At 43.1% G+C, this 19,156-nt stretch overlaps 1 protein-coding gene across 15 annotated transcripts in view; it reads left to right on the forward strand.

Annotated features, from left to right (window-relative positions):
* Nucleotides 1-19,156, forward strand: part of ZBTB8OS (zinc finger and BTB domain containing 8 opposite strand) — a 30,225-nt gene extending 11,069 nt beyond the window's left edge. For 4 of the 15 annotated variants that reach the window (XM_034960520.4, XM_008965515.5, XM_014344340.4 and 1 more), the window contains exons 2-6: nt 6,927-7,048; nt 7,272-7,354; nt 9,116-9,168; nt 13,455-13,491; nt 19,038-19,156. In XM_034960520.4, the coding sequence (XP_034816411.1) occupies nt 6,927-7,048; nt 7,272-7,354; nt 9,116-9,168; nt 13,455-13,491; nt 19,038-19,124 (382 nt within the window). In that variant the 3' untranslated portion in view covers nt 19,125-19,156. Of the gene's footprint in view, nt 1-6,204; nt 6,296-6,888; nt 7,049-7,271; nt 7,355-9,115; nt 9,169-13,133; nt 13,223-13,454; nt 13,492-19,037 lie in introns of all 15 variants that reach the window. The other 11 variants (XM_003812970.6, XM_014344339.4, XM_057300490.2 and 8 more) reach the window with 8 other exon arrangements.

Here is a 19,156-nt window from a genome sequence, read left to right on the forward strand (position 1 = left end):
TTTAGTAGAGACAGGGTTTCACCGTGTTGGCCAGGCTGGTCTTGAACTCCTGACCTCAGGTGATCGGCCCACCTCGGCCTCCCAAAGTGTTGGGATTACAGGTGTGGGCCTCCACACCCTTGAAAGTGAACAGTGATCTGTCACATCAAGGAAAATAGCTGACAATATTTGTTGATAATGGTAAAATTCAAGTCCAGTTAAAATTTTCAGGCCTGATGAGCTTAATCTCAGCACTTTGGGAGGCCAAGGGAGACAGATGGCTTGAGCCCATAAGTTCGAGACCAGCCTGGGCAACGTGGCAAAACCCTGTCTCTTATAAAACATTAACTAGGTGTGGTGGTGCATGTCTGTAGTCCTTACCACTTGGGAGACTTGAGGCGGAAGTATCACTTGGACCTTGGAGGTCCAAGCTGTAGTGAGCTGTGATTGTGCCACTGCACTTCAGCCTGGATGACGGAGTGAGACTCCGTCTCAAAAAAGAAAACAAAAAGATTCATTCTAAGTGCATAGTAGATCAATGGATTTTAATTTTACAGTATGGTAAGTTCATTGTGATGGTTACAGAATCCACATTGCAACTAACGTTGAAAAAACTACCATGTTTTGGTCGGTGCAGTGGCTCATGCCTGTAATCCCAGCACTTTGGGAGGCCGAGAGGGGTGGATTGCCTGAGGTCAGGAGTTCGAGACCAGTCTGACTAACATGGTGAAACCCCGTCTCTACTAAAAATACAAAAAAATAATTAGCCAGGCGTGGTGGCGTGCACCTGTAATCCCAGCTACTCGGGAGGCTGAGGCAGGGGAATTGCTTGAACCAGGGAGGTGGAGGTTGCAGTGAGCTGAGATTGCACCACTGCACTCCAGCCTGGGCGACGGAGCAAGACTGTCTCAAAAAAAAAATACCATGTTTTGAGTTTTGGTATAACATAAAAAAAGATTATCCATAATTTTTTTAAAAGGCTAGTTAAGTAAAGCAGTGGGAGTGGAGAAGGAACAAAGAAATGTATAACTGGTTATGATGAATTAATTGTAAACATCACTGCACTTGGACCAGCCTAGCCACAATTATTTGAAAAAGCTATTAAAATGCTCCTGTATTTTCCTTCTGCATATTTGTGAGGTTGGATTTTATTTATGCACTCCAACTAAATGACTATATTGCCAGACATTTAAAATATTTGAAAAAATGTAAAACAGTGCCAGTCTTCACTAAATTTTTTTTAATTAATAACTTTTATTTTTTTTTAGAGTTGGGACCTTACTCTGTTGCCCACACTGGAATGCAGCTCACTGCACTCTTAGCTCACTGCAGCCCAAGCTCCTAGGGTCAGGCAGTCCTCCCCATCTCAGCCTCCCAAGTAGCTGGGACTACAGGCATGCACTACCACGCCTGGTTTTTTAAAAACTTTTTAAGAGATGGAGTCACACTATGTTGTCCAGGCTAGTCTTGAACTCCTGACCTCAAGCTGTCCTCCTGCCTCAGCCTCTTCAGTTGCTGGGGTTACAGGAATGAGCCACCATGACCAGTTAAATCTTTTAACAATATAGTTACTTTTTCATAAAAATATGCAAGGCCAGGATGGTGGTAAGCACTTGAGCCCAGGAATACTAGGATATATTGTACTATGGTCGTGCCTGTGACTAGCCACTGCACTCCAGCCTGGGCAACATAGGGAAACTCCATCTTTTTTTTTTTTAATTTTTTTTGGGGTGGTGGAGTCTTGCTCTGTTGCCCAGGCTGGAGTGCAGTGGCATGATCTCGGCTCACTGCAACCTCTACCTCCCAGGTCCAAGCAGCTCTTCTGCCTCAGCCTCCCGAGTAGCTGGGACTACAGGCACATGCTACCACACCGGGCTAATTTTTGTATTTTTAGTAGAGATGGAGTTTCACCATGTTGGCCAGGCTGGTCTCGAATTCCTGACCTCAAGTGATCCACCTACCTCAGCCTCCCAAAGTATTGGGATTACAGGTGTAAACCAATGCGCCTGGCCAGGAAACTCCATCTTTAAGATAAATAAATAAAAGCAAAAAGATAAAAATACTCAATTTATGTTCAATAAAATGGAATGATTGTTATTATTATTATTATTATTTAGATGGAGTCTCACTCTGTCACACAGGCTGGAGTGCAGTAGTGCGATCTCAACTCATTGCAACCTTTGCCACCTGGGTTCAAGCGATTTTCATGCTTCAGCCTCCCAAGTAGCTGGGATTACAGGGTTGTGCCACTATCCCCAGCTAATTTTTTCTATTTTCAGTAGAGACAGGGTTTCACCATGTTGGCCAGGCTGTTCTCGAACTCCTAATTTCAAGTGAACTACCCACCTTGGCCTCCCAAACTGCTGAGATTACAGTCGTGAGCCACCACACCCAGCCTATTGTTATTTTTAAATGAATTAATACGTATTTAAAAATCTTTTCACTTAAAATTTGCAGTGTGGTCATTGACAGATATAACCCATATTAATAAAAGCTCTTTGGGGTCTTCAATAATTTTTAGGAGAATAAAGAATTCTGGGCTGGTCGCAGTGGCTCACGCCTGTAATCCCAGCTTTTGGGAGGCTGAGGTGGGCGGATTACAAGGTCAAGAGATCAAGACCATCCTGGCCAACATGGTGAAACCCCGTCTCTACTAAAAATACAAAAATTAGCTGGGCATGGTGGCGCATGCCTGTAATCCCAGCTACTTAGGAGGCTAAGGCAGGAGAATCACTTGAACCTGGGAGGTGGAAGTTGCAGCGAGGCTGTCTCAAAAAAAAAAAAAAAAAAAAAGAATTCTGGAGACTCCAAAATTTGAGAACCACTGCCCTATAGCAGTGTGTCACTGTCTTTTAAATTGATTTTTTTTAATTGAAATATAATTTAGTCTGGGCGCGGTGGCTCAGGCCTGTAATCCCAGCACTTTGGGAAGCCAGTGTAGGTGGTTCACCTGAGATTAGACGTTTGAGACCTGCCTGGCCAACATGGCAAAATCCTGTCTATACTTAAAAAATACAAAAAATTAGCCAGGCATGGTGGTGGACTCCTGTAATCCCAGGTACTCAGGAGGTTGAGGCGGGAGAATCACTTGAACCTGGGAGGCAGAGGTTGCAGTGAGCCAAGATAACTCCACTGCACTCCAGCCTGGGCTACAGAGCGAGACTCTGTCTCAAAAAAAAATTATATATTTTACCTGAGTAAGGTGCTCAGACCTTATGGTGTAAAGTCCAGTGAGTTTTTATAAACAGATGCATACATCTCTGTAACCAACACTCCATCCAATCTATAGAACGTGTCCATCACCAGAGAAAGTTCGCTTTTGCTCTTTTCCAGTCAATCCTCCACTTCCTTGTCTTGAGAAAAACACTTGTGTTTTCTACCACCATAGCTTAATTTTGCCCATTTTAGTTTTCATATAGCTGGAACCACACAGTTTAGATTCTTTTTTTTTTTTTTGAGGCAGTCTTGCTCTGTCACCCACACTGGAGTGCGGTGGTGCAATCTTGGCTCACTGCAACCTCCGCCTCCAGGGTTCAAGCAGTTCTCCTGCCTCAGCTTCCGGAGTAGCTGGGACTACAGGCGGGTGCCACCACGCCCAGCTCATTTTTTTTTTGTATTATTAGTAAAGATGGGGTTTCACCATATTGGCCAGGCTGGTCTCGAGCCCCTGACCTCGTGATCCACCCACCTCGGCCTCCCCAAGTGTTGGGATTACAGGCGTGAGCCACCGCGCCCGGCCAGATTCTTTTATGTCTGGCTTCTTCACTCGTGTGTGAAAGGTAAATACAACTCGACGTTACTCAGAGCAGTGAAAACAGGTTTTATTTAATAACTACTGTGGGAAAAGAGCTGAGCTCCATTCTGATTTGTGTGGGGATGACTGAGCATTTTAAAGGGAGAGGAGTGAGGGGGACTTAGTAGAGTCAGAGAAGTGAAAAAGTACAAAGAGTTGATCAGTGTAAATGTGATTAGTCTAGCTGTGTCTGACAGCTGACAGTGTGGAAATTAGGATTCTTTCCTCCCACAGAGGCTGGAAGACAGACAAAGGCCCATCCTTCCCATTGATTACATTTCAATGGAATGGCTCTTGGGTTTTAGAGAAAGACACTTCTAAGTAGTAAGAGATGGATATTCACATTTGTAAGCTCTTTTTAGTACCTGCTCTAAGAAAGGAAATTTGGGGGCCTACATAAGGTGTTTGCTAGAACAAACATATTCTCCTGGCCATGATGCTCTTTCTCAGGCAGGCATTTCTACGACGGACAGAGGGTTAGGGTCATCCTAGGGACCTGACCCTCTCCTTCCCCCCCCCCCTTTTTTTTTTTCATTTTTTGAGTTTTGCTCTTGTTGCCCAGGCTGGAATGCAGTGGCGTGATCTTGGCTCACTGCAACCTCCGTCTCCTGGGTTCAAGCTATTCTCCTGCCTCAGCCTCCTGAGTAGATGGGTTTACAGGTGCGCGCCACCACGCCCAGCTAAGTTTTTGTGTTTTTAGTAGAGACAAGCTTTCATCATGTTGGCCAGGATGGTCTCTATCTCCTGACCTTGTGATCCACCTGCCTCGGCCTCCCGAAGTGCTGGGATTACAGGCGTGAGCAACTGCGCCCAGACTCAAGTTTTTTCTTATAAGTGTAACCGCCCAATGGGTTAACTTTGCCTGCTGCCCAGACAAAGCCGATTCATCAAGATGGGGGAATTGCAGTGGAGAAAGTAATTTACGCAGAGCTGGTTGTGCTTGAGACCGGAGTTTTATTACTCAAATCAGTCTCCCTGAGCATTTGGGGATCAGAGTTTTTAAAGACAATTTGGCTGGTAGGGGCTTGGGAAGTGGATACTACTGATTGGTCAGGTTGGAGATGGAATCACAGGGGATTGAAGTGAGTTTTTCTTGCTGTCTTCTCTTCCTGGGTGGGATGGCAAAACTGGTTGAGCCAGATAACGAGTCTGGGTGGTGTCAGCTGAGTGCAGGGTCTGCAAAATATCTCAAGTACTGATCTTAGGTTTTACAATAGTGATGTTATCCACGAGAGCAATTTGGGGAGGTTCAGACTGATAGAGGTAGAGGCTACATGACCCTTAAACTCTAATTTCTAATCTTGTAGCTAATTTGTTAATCCCAGAAAGACAGACTGGTTGTTCCCCAGGCAAGAAGGGGGTCTTTTCGGGAAAGGGCTGTTACTAATCTTGTTTCAGAGTCTAACCATGAACTGAATTCCTTCCCAAAGTTAGTTGGGCCCACCAGAAATGAACAAGGACAATTTACAGGTTAGAAGTAAGATGGAGTCAGTTAGGTCTGATTTCTTTCACTGTCATAATTTCCTCAGTTATAATTTTGCAAAGGCAGTTCCAAGTGAAGGAATCATATTCATGATCTCCAGGAATTCCTTCCAGCCCTAATATTCTATGATCCTAAGTGGGAAGAACTGATGAAAGTCATGTTGTGGGCCAGGCGCAGTGGCTCACGCCTGTGATCCCAGCACTTTGGGAGGCCTAGGTGGGCGGATCACCTGAGGTCAAGAGTTCAAGAGCAGTCTGGCCAACATGGTGAAACCTCATCTCTACTAAAAATACAAAAATTAGCCGGGTGTGGTGGTGTGCGCCTGTAATCCCAGCTACTCAGGAGGCTGAGGCAGGAGAATCACTTGAACCCTGGAGGCAGAGGCTGCAGTGAGCCAAGATCGCACCACTGTACTCCAGCTTGGGTGACAGAGTGAAACTCCAACTAAAAAAAAAAAAAAGAGTCATGATATGGATGAAGAATGTTGAGAGGAGAGATCCAATGGGAATGTGCTATAGTACCATTTGTTACTTTCTGGTTTTCCTGTGGGAATATCAGGAAAAAGCTCATATATTGTGGAGTTTATTTTCTAAATTGATTTTATCTAGGATTAGGTTCACTGTAAAAGAAAAGGTGAGACAGAAACCTGGAATTTTATTTTATTTATTTATTTATTTTTTTGAGATGGAGTCTTGCTCTGTTGCCCAGGCTGGAGTGCAGTGGCGCGATCTTGGCTCTCTGTCCCAAAAAAAAAAAAAAAAGATTCCAACAAAGCAAAGCAATTAGCTTTGTTGAGTGAATAGATAGCAAAAGGTGTGGATGGACTGGCCCACATTTTCTTGCTCTTTAAAGATGATATTCCTAATAATAATGGACTAGAGTTATTTTGTGTGTGTGATTTGAGAGTCAAGTTTAGTGTCTTATAAGTGTTTTTCCCTCTGTCCCTCAGATTTGGATCATACAGCAGATGTCCAGTGAGTATAGCAGGAGTTCATTCCTTTGAAACCACGTCAATAGGAAGACTGAATGTTTCAATCTTGGTATCCCTATCTTTAATTTTTCTCCTCTCATTTTGGTTCCTTCACAATATGAAAATGATGGTTTGAAAGCACTCAGTTTTGCAGGGTTCAGTGGCTCAGTGAGCCGAGATTGCACCACTGCACCCCAGCCTGGGTGACAGAGAGAGACCCCATCTCAAAAAATAAAAAATAAAAATAAGGCCGGGTGTGGTGGCTCAACGCCTGTAATCCCAGCACTTTGGGAGGCTGAGGCGGACGGATCATGAGGTCAGGAGTTCGAGACCAGCCTGACCAACATGGTAAAACCCCGTCTCTACTAAAAATACAAAAATTAGCCGGGTCTGGTGGTGCCTGCCTGTAATCCCAGCTACTTGTGAGGCTGAGGCAGGAGAATTGCTTGAACCCAGGAGGCAGAGGTTGCAGTGACCCGAGATCGCACTACTGCACTCCAGCTTGGGCAACAGAGTGAGACTCAGTCTAAAAAAACATAAATAAATAATAAAAAGAAAAGCACCCGGTTGCAGTGCCGTTAAATTGATTGAGGCCTTAAAATTTGTATTTATCATACTGAATTTATTTTGACTTTGCCTGCTATCAAATTTTCTTTCTCGCAGTGGATTGTATTACACAGAGCATGAATATACTTCTTTAGGTTACACGCATGGGGAGATACTCTGGAGGAAGCATTCGAGCAATGTGCAATGGCCATGTTTGGTTACATGACAGATACTGGGACAGTGGAGCCCCTCCAAACAGTAGAAGTAGAAACCCAAGGTAAATGATTTATTCACAAGGAAGAAATTGTTATACAGTACTGTATAGAATTGTGCAGTATTCTACATAATCTGAGTATATTTTCACAAAAAGAACCAGAAAATTAAGGATGAGTCTTTTCTTTCTCTTTAAACTGACCTAAGACATTTATTTATTGCACTTTTAAATTCAAGTATGTTTTTAGAGACCAGAATTATTAAATATACTATTTGATCTTGTGTAGGAGATGACTTACAGTCTCTTCTGTTTCACTTTTTGGATGAATGGCTTTATAAGTTCAGTGCTGATGAATTCTTCATACCCCGGGTAAGCAAAGGTTTTTCTTTTTTACTGAGCAAATGGATTCTTAGTTCATATTTTAAAATAGAACAGATGATTTAAAATAGGACATGTGAAACAAAACCAATCCATACAAATAAGATGATACTGATTTGCAGAGATTATAATGACCACGGGCACTTCCTGGTTAACCTGCATTTGCCTATGTGGGAACATTTCGTATTTAGATCTCATGTATTTGTCACTAATCAGGATTGTGTGATAAAAATGTACCTACAGTTTTCATCCACATTTTTTTCTGTTTTTGTTTTTGATAGAGACAGGGTGTTGCTATGTTGTCGAGGCTAGTCTTGAACTCCTAGCTTCCAGCAATCCTCCTGCCTCAATTTTGCAAAGTGCTGGGATTACAGGTGTGAGCATTGCACGCAGCCTCATCCACACTTTTTATGTTTCCCAAGTTTGAGCTATATTTATGTCCATCCATTGTTCCTTTTGTTCCATTTGAAATTTAGTAGCCCTGTCACATTGGCCTAAGTTAAACAACTGCAGCTTTTAGTTTTCCTTAACATGAAAAAAGGAAAAGCCAAATGGAGATTGCTTGCTGCTGTCATCCTTTAGAAGGGAACACATCTGCAATGTCATTGTTATTTAATAGAGATGGCACTCTCTGCTTTTATAATTCCTCCATTCTCTGCTTTACCAGCTTCACTACTTATACTCATTCTATCAACTGAGTCACTCATCCTACAGAATTCAAGTGCCTACCAGTAGTTTATTAGGCTCAGAGTGATTGAAATCCTATGTCGTCCTCCTCCACCATATATCTGTTTTCCCCCAGCGTTAAACAACAGCTTTTATGGAAGTGACAGTGTACAGCAGCGGCAGAGGTACTGCCCCTGTGTGCCCAGAGTAGTTCTCTACCATGTGTCTTGCAGAGAAATTCTTTTGACTCATATTTTTAGATCTTACATTTTTCTAGAATACCTCCCTTGAATATGTAAGAAAAAACTTATTTCCTTGAAATATATTTAATACTCAGCTTGGGCAACATGGCGAAACTCCCTGTCTCAAAAAAAACAAAAAAACAATAATTATCTGGGCGCAGTGGCACATGCCTGTGGTCCCAGCTACTCCAGAGGCTGAGGCGGGAGGATTGCTTGAGCTCGGGAGGTGAAGGTTGCAGTGAGCCAAGATCATGCCATGGCACTCCAGACTGGGCAACAGAGCAAAACCTTGTCTCAAACAAACAAACAAAAAAAACTGCATACATATATATCTCATTTGTTGTCCTATTTTAGCTAACATTTTAATTTTCTTTGCTTCACGGAAGTTGTGTGCTATTGTTTTCTAGAAAAGGTTGTAAAGGCCAGGCGCGGTGGCTCACGCCTGTAATCCCAGCATTTTGGGAAGCCGAGGCAGGTGGATCACCTGAGGTCAGGAGTTCGAGACCAGTCTGACCAATAAGGTGAAACCCCGTCTCTACTAAAAATACAAAAAAAATCGATTGGCCGGGCGTGGTGGCAGGCGCCTGTAGTCCCAGATGCTCAGCAGGTTGAGACAGGAGAATTGCTTGAACCTGGGAGGTGGAGGTTGCAGTGAGCCGAGATCACGCCACTGTACTCCAGCCTGGGCGATGGAGTAAGGCTCCATCTCAAAAAAAAAAAAAAAAAAAAAAGATTTTACCAATTTTTAGTAGATGGTCCAAAAAAACAAAACAGAACAAAAAGATTTGTAGTAGATAGTCTATTATGAACTTTTTTTAACTAAAAAATTTTTCTTCCTGTCTAGGAAGTGAAAGTACTTAGCATTGATCAAAGAAATTTCAAATTACGATCAATTGGGTAAGTTTTGAAAGTCTTTTAAGTACCGAGTTAAAGTTATATTCTTCATTGAATTCAATGAGCAAGGAAACAGATGGAAACATATATCAGAGGGCCACTTGCAGATTGAGTTTTGTGGGATGTCTAAGGGCTTGGAAGGACCAGAAACTTAACAAAATAAAGTTGATTTTAATTGTTAAATCTGATTCCCAATTTGTTGATTTTTTAGGGAGAGAATACATGTAATTGCTAAATGGCACAGCATAAAGCCCAGCTTAGTGGATGGGAAACACTGACACTTTTTTTCTCATATGTTCTCACTCCTAGACCTATTTAAATCAATTCCTTCTTTTAACAAATCGTACTTTTATTTTCCTTCCAGAGTTTGCAAACACTTGATTAGGTCACTTTGATTGGACTTGTTTCTCAGGTTTCTTTAGTCACTTAATTATATTTTTTAGGTTTTTTCTTTTTTCTTTTTTTTTTTTTTTTTTTTGATACAGGGTCTTGTTCTGTCTCCCAGGCTGGAGTACAGTGGTGTGGTCATGGCTCACTGCAGCTTCAGCCTCCTGGGCTCAAGGGATCCTCCCACCTCAGCTATTAAGTGGCCACTATGCCTGGCTGACTTTTTTGTTTTCTGAAGAGATGGGGTCTCCCCATGTTGCCCAGGCTGGTCTCAAACTCCTGGGCTCAAGCAGTCCTCTGGCCTCGGCCTCCCAAAGTGCTGAGGTAATAGGCATGAGCCACTGTGCCTGGCCCTCCTAGGTTACTTTTACATATAGCTTTTTTATTTTATTTTCATTTATTATTTATTTATTTATTTATTTATTTATTTATTTATTTTTGAGACAGAGTCTCGCTCTGTTGCTCAGGCTGGAGTGTGTGATCTCAGCTCACTGCAACCTCCACCTCCTGGGTTCAAGCGATTCTTCTGCCTCAGCCTCCCGAGTAGCTGAGATTATACGCGCCTGCTACCACGCCTGGCTAATTTTTTGTATTTTTAGTATAGACGGGGTTTCACTGTGTTGGCCAGGCTGGTCTGAAGCTCCTGACCTCAGGTGATCTGCCCGCATCAGCCCTCCCAAAGTGTCGAGATTACAGGCTTGAGCCACTGTGCCCGGCCTCATTTATTTTTTTAGAAATGGGTTCTCATTCACTATGTTGCCCAGGCATCCTCAAACTCCTGGGCTCAAGTGATCCTCCTGCCTTGGCCTCCTGAGTAGCTGGGACAACAGGTGCATACCACCACGCCCGGCTCCATTTAATTTAATTTAATTTAATTGATTGACTGATTGATTTGAGACAGGGTCTTGCCCTGTCCCCCAGGTTGGAGTGCAGTGGTGTAATCATGGCTCACTGCAGCTTTGAACTCCTGGGTTCAAGTGATCCTCCTTTCTCAGCCTCCCAAGTAGCTGGGACTACAGGTGCGCACTACCATGCCGAGCTAATTTGTTGTTGTTGAGACAGAGTCTTGCTCTGTTGCCCAGGCTGGAGGGCAGTGGTGCAGTCTTGGCTCGCTGCAACCTCTGCCTCCAGAGTTCAAGCGATTCTCCTGCCTGAGCCTCCTGAGTAGCTGGGATTACAGGCGCCTGCCACCGTGCCTGGCTAATCTCAGCTAATTTTTAATTTTTTTATAGAGATGGGGTCTTGCTATGTTGCTAGGCTGGTCTCTAACTCCTGTGGCCCCATTTTATATTGAATTTCATTCATTCTTTTTGTAAAGTGAGGTCTTTTATTATCTTCTCTGTGTTTTTGTTTTGTTTTGTTTTTTGTTGTTTTTTAATGAGTAAAGAAACAGGCTTGCTGGGTGCAGTGGCTCACGCCTGTAATCCCAGCACTTTGGGAGGCCGAGGCGTGCAGATCATGAGGTCAAGAGATTGAGACCATCCTAGCCAACATGGTGGAACCCCATCCCTACTAAAAATACAAAAATTAGCCAGGTGTGGTGGTGGGCACCTGTAATCTGAACTACTCAGGAGGCTGAGGCAGGAGAATCGCTTGAACCCAGGAGGCAGAGGTTGCAGTGAGCCAAGATTGTGCCACTGCACTCCAGCCTGGCAACAGCGTGAGACTCCGGCTCAAAAAAAAAAAAAAAAAAAGAAACAAGCATGTCCAAAAGTACTAGCTAATAAGTGTTTGAACAGAATTTTAAAGCTTTGCTCTTTCTATTATACCACGTTGTGATCTTCACTCACATTAGTGTCAAAGACAGAGAGGAGACTGATCCCAAGTTCTAGATTACTTTTCTAGGGCCTTCTATATACAGATCATGGATATTTTTGGAAAAGTTGTAAAGTGTAAACCAAGTTCGGACTGTATTATAGAGTCTAGTATTTTGCCTTTGTGGTACTCAGACTTGCTTTCTCCAATGGGAGGTATTATTTAATTAGTTTTTGTTTTTCTTTTTTGTTTCGTTTTTGTTGTTTTTGTTTTGAGAGAGGGTTTTGCTTTGTCTCTCAGCCTGGAGTGCAGTGGCATGATCATGGCTCACTGCAGCCATGACCTTTTGGGCTCAAGCAATCCTCCTACCTCAAACTCCCATGTAGCTAGGACAACAGACATATGCCACCATGCCTGGCTAATTTTTTTTTTTTTTTAATCTTTTGTAGAGACAGGGTCTCGCTACATTGCCCAGGCTGGTCTCGAACCCCTGAGCTCAAGCTATCTTCCTGCCTCAATCTCCCAAAGTGCTGAGATTACAGGTGTGAGCCACCGCACACTGCCTACTTAACTAGTTTCATAACTGAGGATAGTACAAATTTTGAATATGTTACTACTCTGTTTTGAAACAATATTTACTAAACAATGTTTATTGAGATTCCACCATAGGTACACTATATTGGGGCACATTTATTTTGAGATCAACTATCAACCTTTTTTTAAAGTTTTTAAAATTAATTTTTTGTTTGTTTGTTTTTTGACAGTCTCACTCTGTTGCCCAGGCTGGGAGTGCAATGATGTGATCTTGGTTCACTGCAATGTCCGCCTCTCAGATTCAAACCATTCTTATGCCTCAGCCTCCTGAGTAGGTAGGACCACGGGCGCATGGCACCATGCCTGCCTAATTTTTGTATTTTTAGTAGAGACGAGTTCTCACCATGTTGGCCAGGCTGGTCTTGAACTCCTGGATTCATCTACCTCTGCCTCCCAAAGTGCTGGGATTACAGGTGGGAGCCACTGTGCCTGGCCACTAGAATTAAATTTTTTTTTTTTTTTGAGACAGAGTCTCGCTCTGTCGCCCAGGCTGGAGTGCAGTGGCATGATCTCAGCTCACTGCAATCTCCGCCTCCTGGCTCAAGCGATTCTCCTGCCTCAGCCTCCTGAGTAGTTCGGATTACAGGTGCCTACCACCACACCTGGCTAATTTTTGTATTTTTAGTAGAGACAGAGTTTCATCATGTTGGCCAGGCTGGTCTTGAACTCCTGACCTCAGGTGATCCGCCTACCTTGGCCTCCCAAAGTGCTGGGATTACAGGCATGAGCCACCGCGCCTGACCTTTTTCATTTCGCTCTGTTGCCTAGGCTGGAGTGCAGTGGCCCGATCTTGGCTCACTGCAACCTCCACCTCCTGGGTTCAAGCGATTCTCCTGCCTCTGCCTCCCAAGTAGCTGGGATTACAGACATGCGCCACCACGCCCGGCTAATTTTGTGTTTTTAGTAGAGACAGGGTTTTTCCATGTTGGTCAGGCTGGTCTCAAACTGCCGGCCTCAACTGCCGACCTCAGATGATCCACCTGCTTCGGCCTCCCAAAGTGCTGGGATTACAGGCATGAGCCACCGCGCCTGGCCTATAATTAAAAATTTTTTTGAAACACAGTCTTGCCCTAACACCCAGGCTAGAGTGCGGTGGTGCAATCACAGCTCACTGCAGCCTTGACTTCTGGGCTCAAGCAATCTTCCTGCCTCCTCCTCGTGAGTGGCTGGGACCACAGGCATGTGCCACCACACCCAGCTAAATTTTTTTATTTTTTTAATTTTGTGTACAGATGAGGTCTCCCTATGTTGCTCAGGCTGTTCTCAAACTCCTGGGCTCAAGCGATCCTCCCTTTGGCCTCCGGAAGTGCCAGGATTATAGGTATGAGCCACCACACCTGGCCTTAACTATCAACCTTGAGAGCAAATGATGACACTGCACACACGTCCCTCAACAGCTGTATCTTCTGACAAATGAAAATGAAACTTAACAGCTCCCTGACCCCCTCCTGTCTCTTTTGGCTTTCTAGCATGTTAACCACATTTACAAGGCTTATTTTAAAACATATAAAGAGAGAACAAATCTTAATCATGTTTTAATTTGTATTCTCAAGGTGGGGAGAAGAATTTTCATTGTCCAAGCACCCTCAGGTATGTTTTAAAATCCAGCCATTAAGAACATGAAAAATTTCCTTACCATAAAGTTCATATATGTGACAATCAACTTCAGTTAGTTCTAACTGGTGTAAAGTGATAAGTTTTTCTCAAGCTTCTCTGACCTGTCTGGATATATTTTGTTAAAATACTGTGATTATACACACCTGATTTAGTGGATGAGGCATCAGCATTGGGTTCTAGGGTCAAGTTTCTTCAGATTATTGTGGAATTTGAAATTCTCTTTGCCTTTTTGACCTTTATTTCTTCTCCTATAATAAAGATGTTGGACTAGATGTTCTCTATTGTGCCTTCTACTTTCTGTGTGTCTCTAGATTCTGTATTTGCCGACCTGTATGGCCTCACTCTATGGTAGGAAAATCTATTGGAACAGGAGTTGGCAGTTTTTTTCTGTAAAATGGACAGATAATAAATGTTTTAAGATTTGTGGGCCCAGAATGACAGAAGAGCAGCTACTCAGTGCTTCTGTTGTAGCACCAAAGTAGCCATAGATAATACTTAAATGAATGAGTTCACTTGTATTCTAGTAAAACTTATTTATGCCCATTGAAATTTGAATTTCTTATCATTTTCAAATGTAACAAAATGTCATTGTTTTGATTTTTTTCCCCAACCATTTAAAAATGTAAAAATCAGGGCAGGCATGGTGGCTCAGACCTGTAATCCCAGCACTTTGGGAGGCCAAGGCAGGCAGATCGCTTTAGGTCAGGAGTTTGAGACCAGCCTGGCCAACATAGTGAAACCTAGCCTCTACTAAAAATACAAAAATTAGCTGGGCGTGGTGGCACGCGCCTGTAATCCTAGCTGCTCAGGAGGCTGAGGCAGGAGAATCACTTTAACCTGGGTGGCAGAGGTTGCAGTGAGCCGAGATCATGCCACTGCACTCCAGCTTGGGTGACAGAGCGAGACTGGTCTCAAAAAAATAAAATAAAAGTAAATAAATAAAGATGTAAAAATCACTCTTACTTTATGGGACTGTACAAAAAGGCAATTTGGCCTGTGGGCTATATATATTTTGCTGACCCCTGTGTTTAGGCCAGAAAAAAAATACAGACAGGTCACTTAACTACTGGGATACATTCTGAGAAATGCATCTTTAGGTGATTACATCATTGTGCAAACATCATAGAGTGTACTTACACAAACCTAGATGCTATAACCTATGCTATATGGTATAGCCTATCGCTCCTAGGCTATGAACCTGTACAGCATATTACTATACTGAATACTATAGGCAGTTGTTACACATTGGTAAATATTTGTGTATTTATATTTCTAAATACCAAAAAAAGGTATAGTAAAAATACAGTATTATAGGCCCGGCATGGTGGTTCACGCCTGTAATCCCCGCACTTTGGGAGGCCGAGGTGGGTGAATCACCTGAAGTCAGGAGTTCTAGACCAGCCCGGCCAACGTGGTGAAACCCCATCTCTACTAAAAATACAAAAATTAGCTGGGTGCGGTGGCGGGCGCTTGTAATCCCAGCTATTTGGGAGGCTGAGGCAGGAGAATCGCTTGAACCTGGGAGGCGGAGGTTGCAGTGAGCGGAGATCACGCCATTGCACACTCCAGCCTGGGCGACAAGAGCAAAACTCCATCTAAAAAAAAAAAAAAGAAACAGTATTATAATCTTCTCAGACCACCATCATATATGCAGTTAGTCATTGACCAAAATGTTATGTGGCACATAACTGTATTCTGAATTCATATTTGTCATTGGAAGTGTTCAGAATGGATTGTGAGCAAATTAATTTCATTTATTCCTAAGAGTTTTTGTTTATGTGAGACAGTGCCTTGCTATGTTGCCCAGGCTGATCCGAAACTCCTAGTCTCAAGCAATCCCCCCACCTCAGTCTCCTGAGTAGCTGAGCTTACAGGTGCACACCACCAATTCCAGCTTGGTACTCCTAACAGTTTTTGTTTTGTTTTGTTTTGTTTTGTTTTTGAGACGGAGTCTCATGCTATTGCCCAGGCTGGAGTGCAGTGGCACGATCTCAGCTCACTGCAACCTCCGCCTCCCAGGTTCAAGCGATTCTCCTGCCTCAGCCTCACAAGTAGCTGTGATTACAGGCACATGACGCCATACCTGGCTAATTTTTTGTATTTTTAGTAGAGATGGGGTTTCACCATGTTGGCCAGGCTGATCTCGAACTCCTGAGCTCAGGTGATTTACCTACCTCAGCCTCCCAAAGGAGGCGTGAGCCATCGCGCCCAGCCAACAGTTTTTTTTATTATTATTCTTCTTTCTTTTTTTTTTGAGACAGTCTCACCCTGTCACCCAGGCTGGAGTGCAGTGACGTGACCTCTACTCACTGCAACCTCCCCCTCCCGGGTTCAAGCGATTCTCGTGTCTCAGCCTCCCGAGTAGCTGGGATTACAGGCCCATGCAACCATGCCAGGCTAATTTTTGTATTTTAGTAGAGACCGGGTTTCACCATGTTGGCCAGGCTGGTTTCAAACTCCCGACCTCAGGTGATCCACCCACCTTGGCCTCCCAAAGTGCTGGGATTATAGGCGTGAGCCACTGCGCCCAGCTACTTCTTATTTTTTGGATGAATGATCAAATAACTCTTTTTTTTTTTGAGATGGAGTCTCACTCTGTTGCCCAGGCTGGAGTGCAGTGGCGTAATCTCAGCTCACTGCAACCTCCACCTCCCAGGTTCAAGCGATTCTCCTGTCTCTGCTTCCTGAGTAGCTGGGATTACAGGTGTATGCCACCACAGCCGGCTAATTTTTGTATTTTTAGTAGAGGTGGGGTTTCACCATGTTGGTCAGGCTGGTCTCAAACTCCTGACTTCAGGTGATCCACCCGCCTCGGCCTCCCAAAGTGCTGAGATTACAGGCATGAGCCACTGGGCCCAGCCAATCAACTTTTCAAAGCAAAAAGGAATGTTTTACAAATAGCTTATTAAAACATCTGGTTCCTGGAATATTTCTTGGTTTAAAAATACCTTCCTGGTTTTAATACTGTCTTTACCTTCTCTCCATGAATCCATATGCCATCCATCCATGAATTTATGCATGCATTCAGCAAATACTTATCAAGTGCCTCCAGTGTTTCCGACTTTTTTTTATGCACTCGAGGTAGAAATGTAATAGGATAAGCGAAGTCTCTGCCCTTACTGAGTTTAAAATGTAGTGGGAGAAGTGAGCCAGACAAACATGTAAACACATAATATAATTTCAGATAGTGAACAGTGCCATCAGGATAAGGTAAGAGTGGTTGGAGGAGGGGAGGGGGTAGTCAGAAAATATATGTTTATTAACCCATTCTCACGCTGCTGATAAAGACATACCCGAGACTGGGTGATTTATAAAGGAAAGGGGCTTAATTGATTCATAGTTCAGCATGGCTGGGGAGACCTCAGGAAACTTACAATCATGGTGGAGGGGGAAGCAAACCCTTCCTTCTTCACATTGTGGCAGGAAGAGAAGTGAGTGCTGAGCGAAGGGGGAAGCCCCTTAGAAAACCATCAGATCTCCTGAAAACTCACGCACTATCACTAGAACAGCATGGTGGAAACCGCCCCCGTGATTCAATGATCTCCACCTGCTCCCTCCCACAACACGTGGAGATTATGAGCACTGCAGTTCAAGATGAGATTTGGGTGGGGACACAGCCAAAATATATCAGTATGTTTGAGAAAGTGATATTTGAGCAGAGGCAAGAGAGATGAGGAGTGAGCAGAAATAAGGAAGAACTTTCTAGGTGAAGAAACAGGTGTAAAGGCCCTGAAATGAGGTAAGTTCAGGGAACAGCAAGCTGGAGCTGAGAGTGAAGGTGTAATAGTAGGAGACAAGGTTGTAGAGATAGGGCCACAGCCTCTTTGGTAAAATTTGGTAAGGGGGGTATAGGATCAAGTACTCACGTATAGGAGTTGGCCTTCTGATGGGAGCCAGGGACAAGCCATTCATTGCAATCAGGCTAAGGTGAGTACAGATACAGCATGATGGTAGATTTGGTGGTAGGAAAATGGGTCAGTTCTTACTGAGTTGCTCTTACTTTCTCTAGGAAGCACAGTTGATTGAGAGTGAGAATGAGGGAGGAATGATCACTAGAGGAGAAGAGAAAGAATTGTCTCAGAGAGTGAAAAAGGGAATTTATTGGTAATTGTAAGATTTTACTGCGAGTACTGAATTCCTGTTTGAGATGTGTGGACATACACTCAGGGTGATACCAGTTAGCATGGTGTGTGCTGCCATAAGCAGACAGTTGAACTTGAATTATGTTGTGGTTTTGCCAGGTGATTGTGGCAGAGGAGAAAAAGCAGTGGCAGTGCCACTTATATCCTTCTGTGAAATCTTCCTTTTTTTGTGTGGTGTAGAGCTAGCAAATGCCATTTACCTATTGCCTGGTACATTTTATGGTGCACAGAATTATTGTAGATTCCTTTTGGAGCTGGAAAGAACCTAAGAGAACATCTAATTCTGTGGTTTTAAACTGGGGCAGGGTTGGGCAATGTCATGTATCAGAGACGTGTGGAGAGCTTTTGACCTGGGAAACTATATCTTATTCTTCAGCTAGACTTGGAAAGAGAAGAGTCCCAAGAGGTGAAGTGAGTGTTGTCAACTGAGGAAAAGAGAATAAGTTGAATTCCTAGGGCCTAGGTCAGAGTATAAGGAGGTGGTTTGGATTTCAGAAAGAGCCCTGAGCCAAATAGTAGAAAAGCTTGTGTTCTTTGATTCAACCTGTTTAATTTTTTTTTTTTTAATCATCCTCAAAAGTTTTTTACTTTTTTTTCTTTCCAACTTTTATTTTTAGGTTCATGGGGTACACATACGAGTTTGTTACATGGGTAAATTGCATGTTGTGGGGGTTTAGTGTACAGATAATTTTGTCACCTAGGTAATCAGCATAATACTTGATAGGCAGTTTTTCAATCCTCACCCTCCCCCAACTCTCAAATAGACCCGGTGTCTTGTTTCCCTCTTTGTGTTCATGTGTACTCAATGTTTATGTCCCAAATAAATATATGGAAACATGGTATTTGATTTTCTGCTCCTGCATGAATTCACTTAGGATAATGGCCTCCAGCTCCATCCACGTTGTTGCAAAGGACATGATCTCATTCTTTTTTATGGCTGTGTAGTATTCTATGGTGTATATGTGTCACATTTTCTTTATCCAGTCTACCATTGATGGGCATGTGGATTGATTCTATGTCTTTGCTATTGTGAATAGTGCTGCAGTGAACATACCCATGGATGTGTCTTTATGTGATTTAACCCATTTTATAAATGAAAAACTGATGTCCAGACAGGCCAGACAATTTCTATACACCCAGGTGGAAACAAAGCCAGGATTAGAGTTCCATGTCCCAACTCCATTGTGCATGTGTTGCCTCTCATTTTTCTTGGATCCCTGTATATTCTCCTAATTTGATAACTAATTGTTTCATGTGAGTTTTTCATTTTCAAAATACTAAAATTTTTACTTTCTGCTGATTGTTGCTAGAGTTAATGATTATGATTTCAATATCCTATTTTCCTTTTTTTTTTTTTTTCTCTAACCCCAACTTTAGGGAACAGAAGTCAAAGCAATAACATATTCAGCAATGCAGGTCTATAATGAAGAGAAGCCGGAAGTTTTTGTGATCATTGACATTTAAGACACCAAAAAATAAAAGACTCCTATGAAGAA

The sequence above is a fragment of the Pan paniscus genome, chromosome 1 (genome assembly GCF_029289425.2).
Source record: "Pan paniscus chromosome 1, NHGRI_mPanPan1-v2.0_pri, whole genome shotgun sequence".
Taxonomy (NCBI): domain Eukaryota; kingdom Metazoa; phylum Chordata; class Mammalia; order Primates; family Hominidae; genus Pan; species Pan paniscus.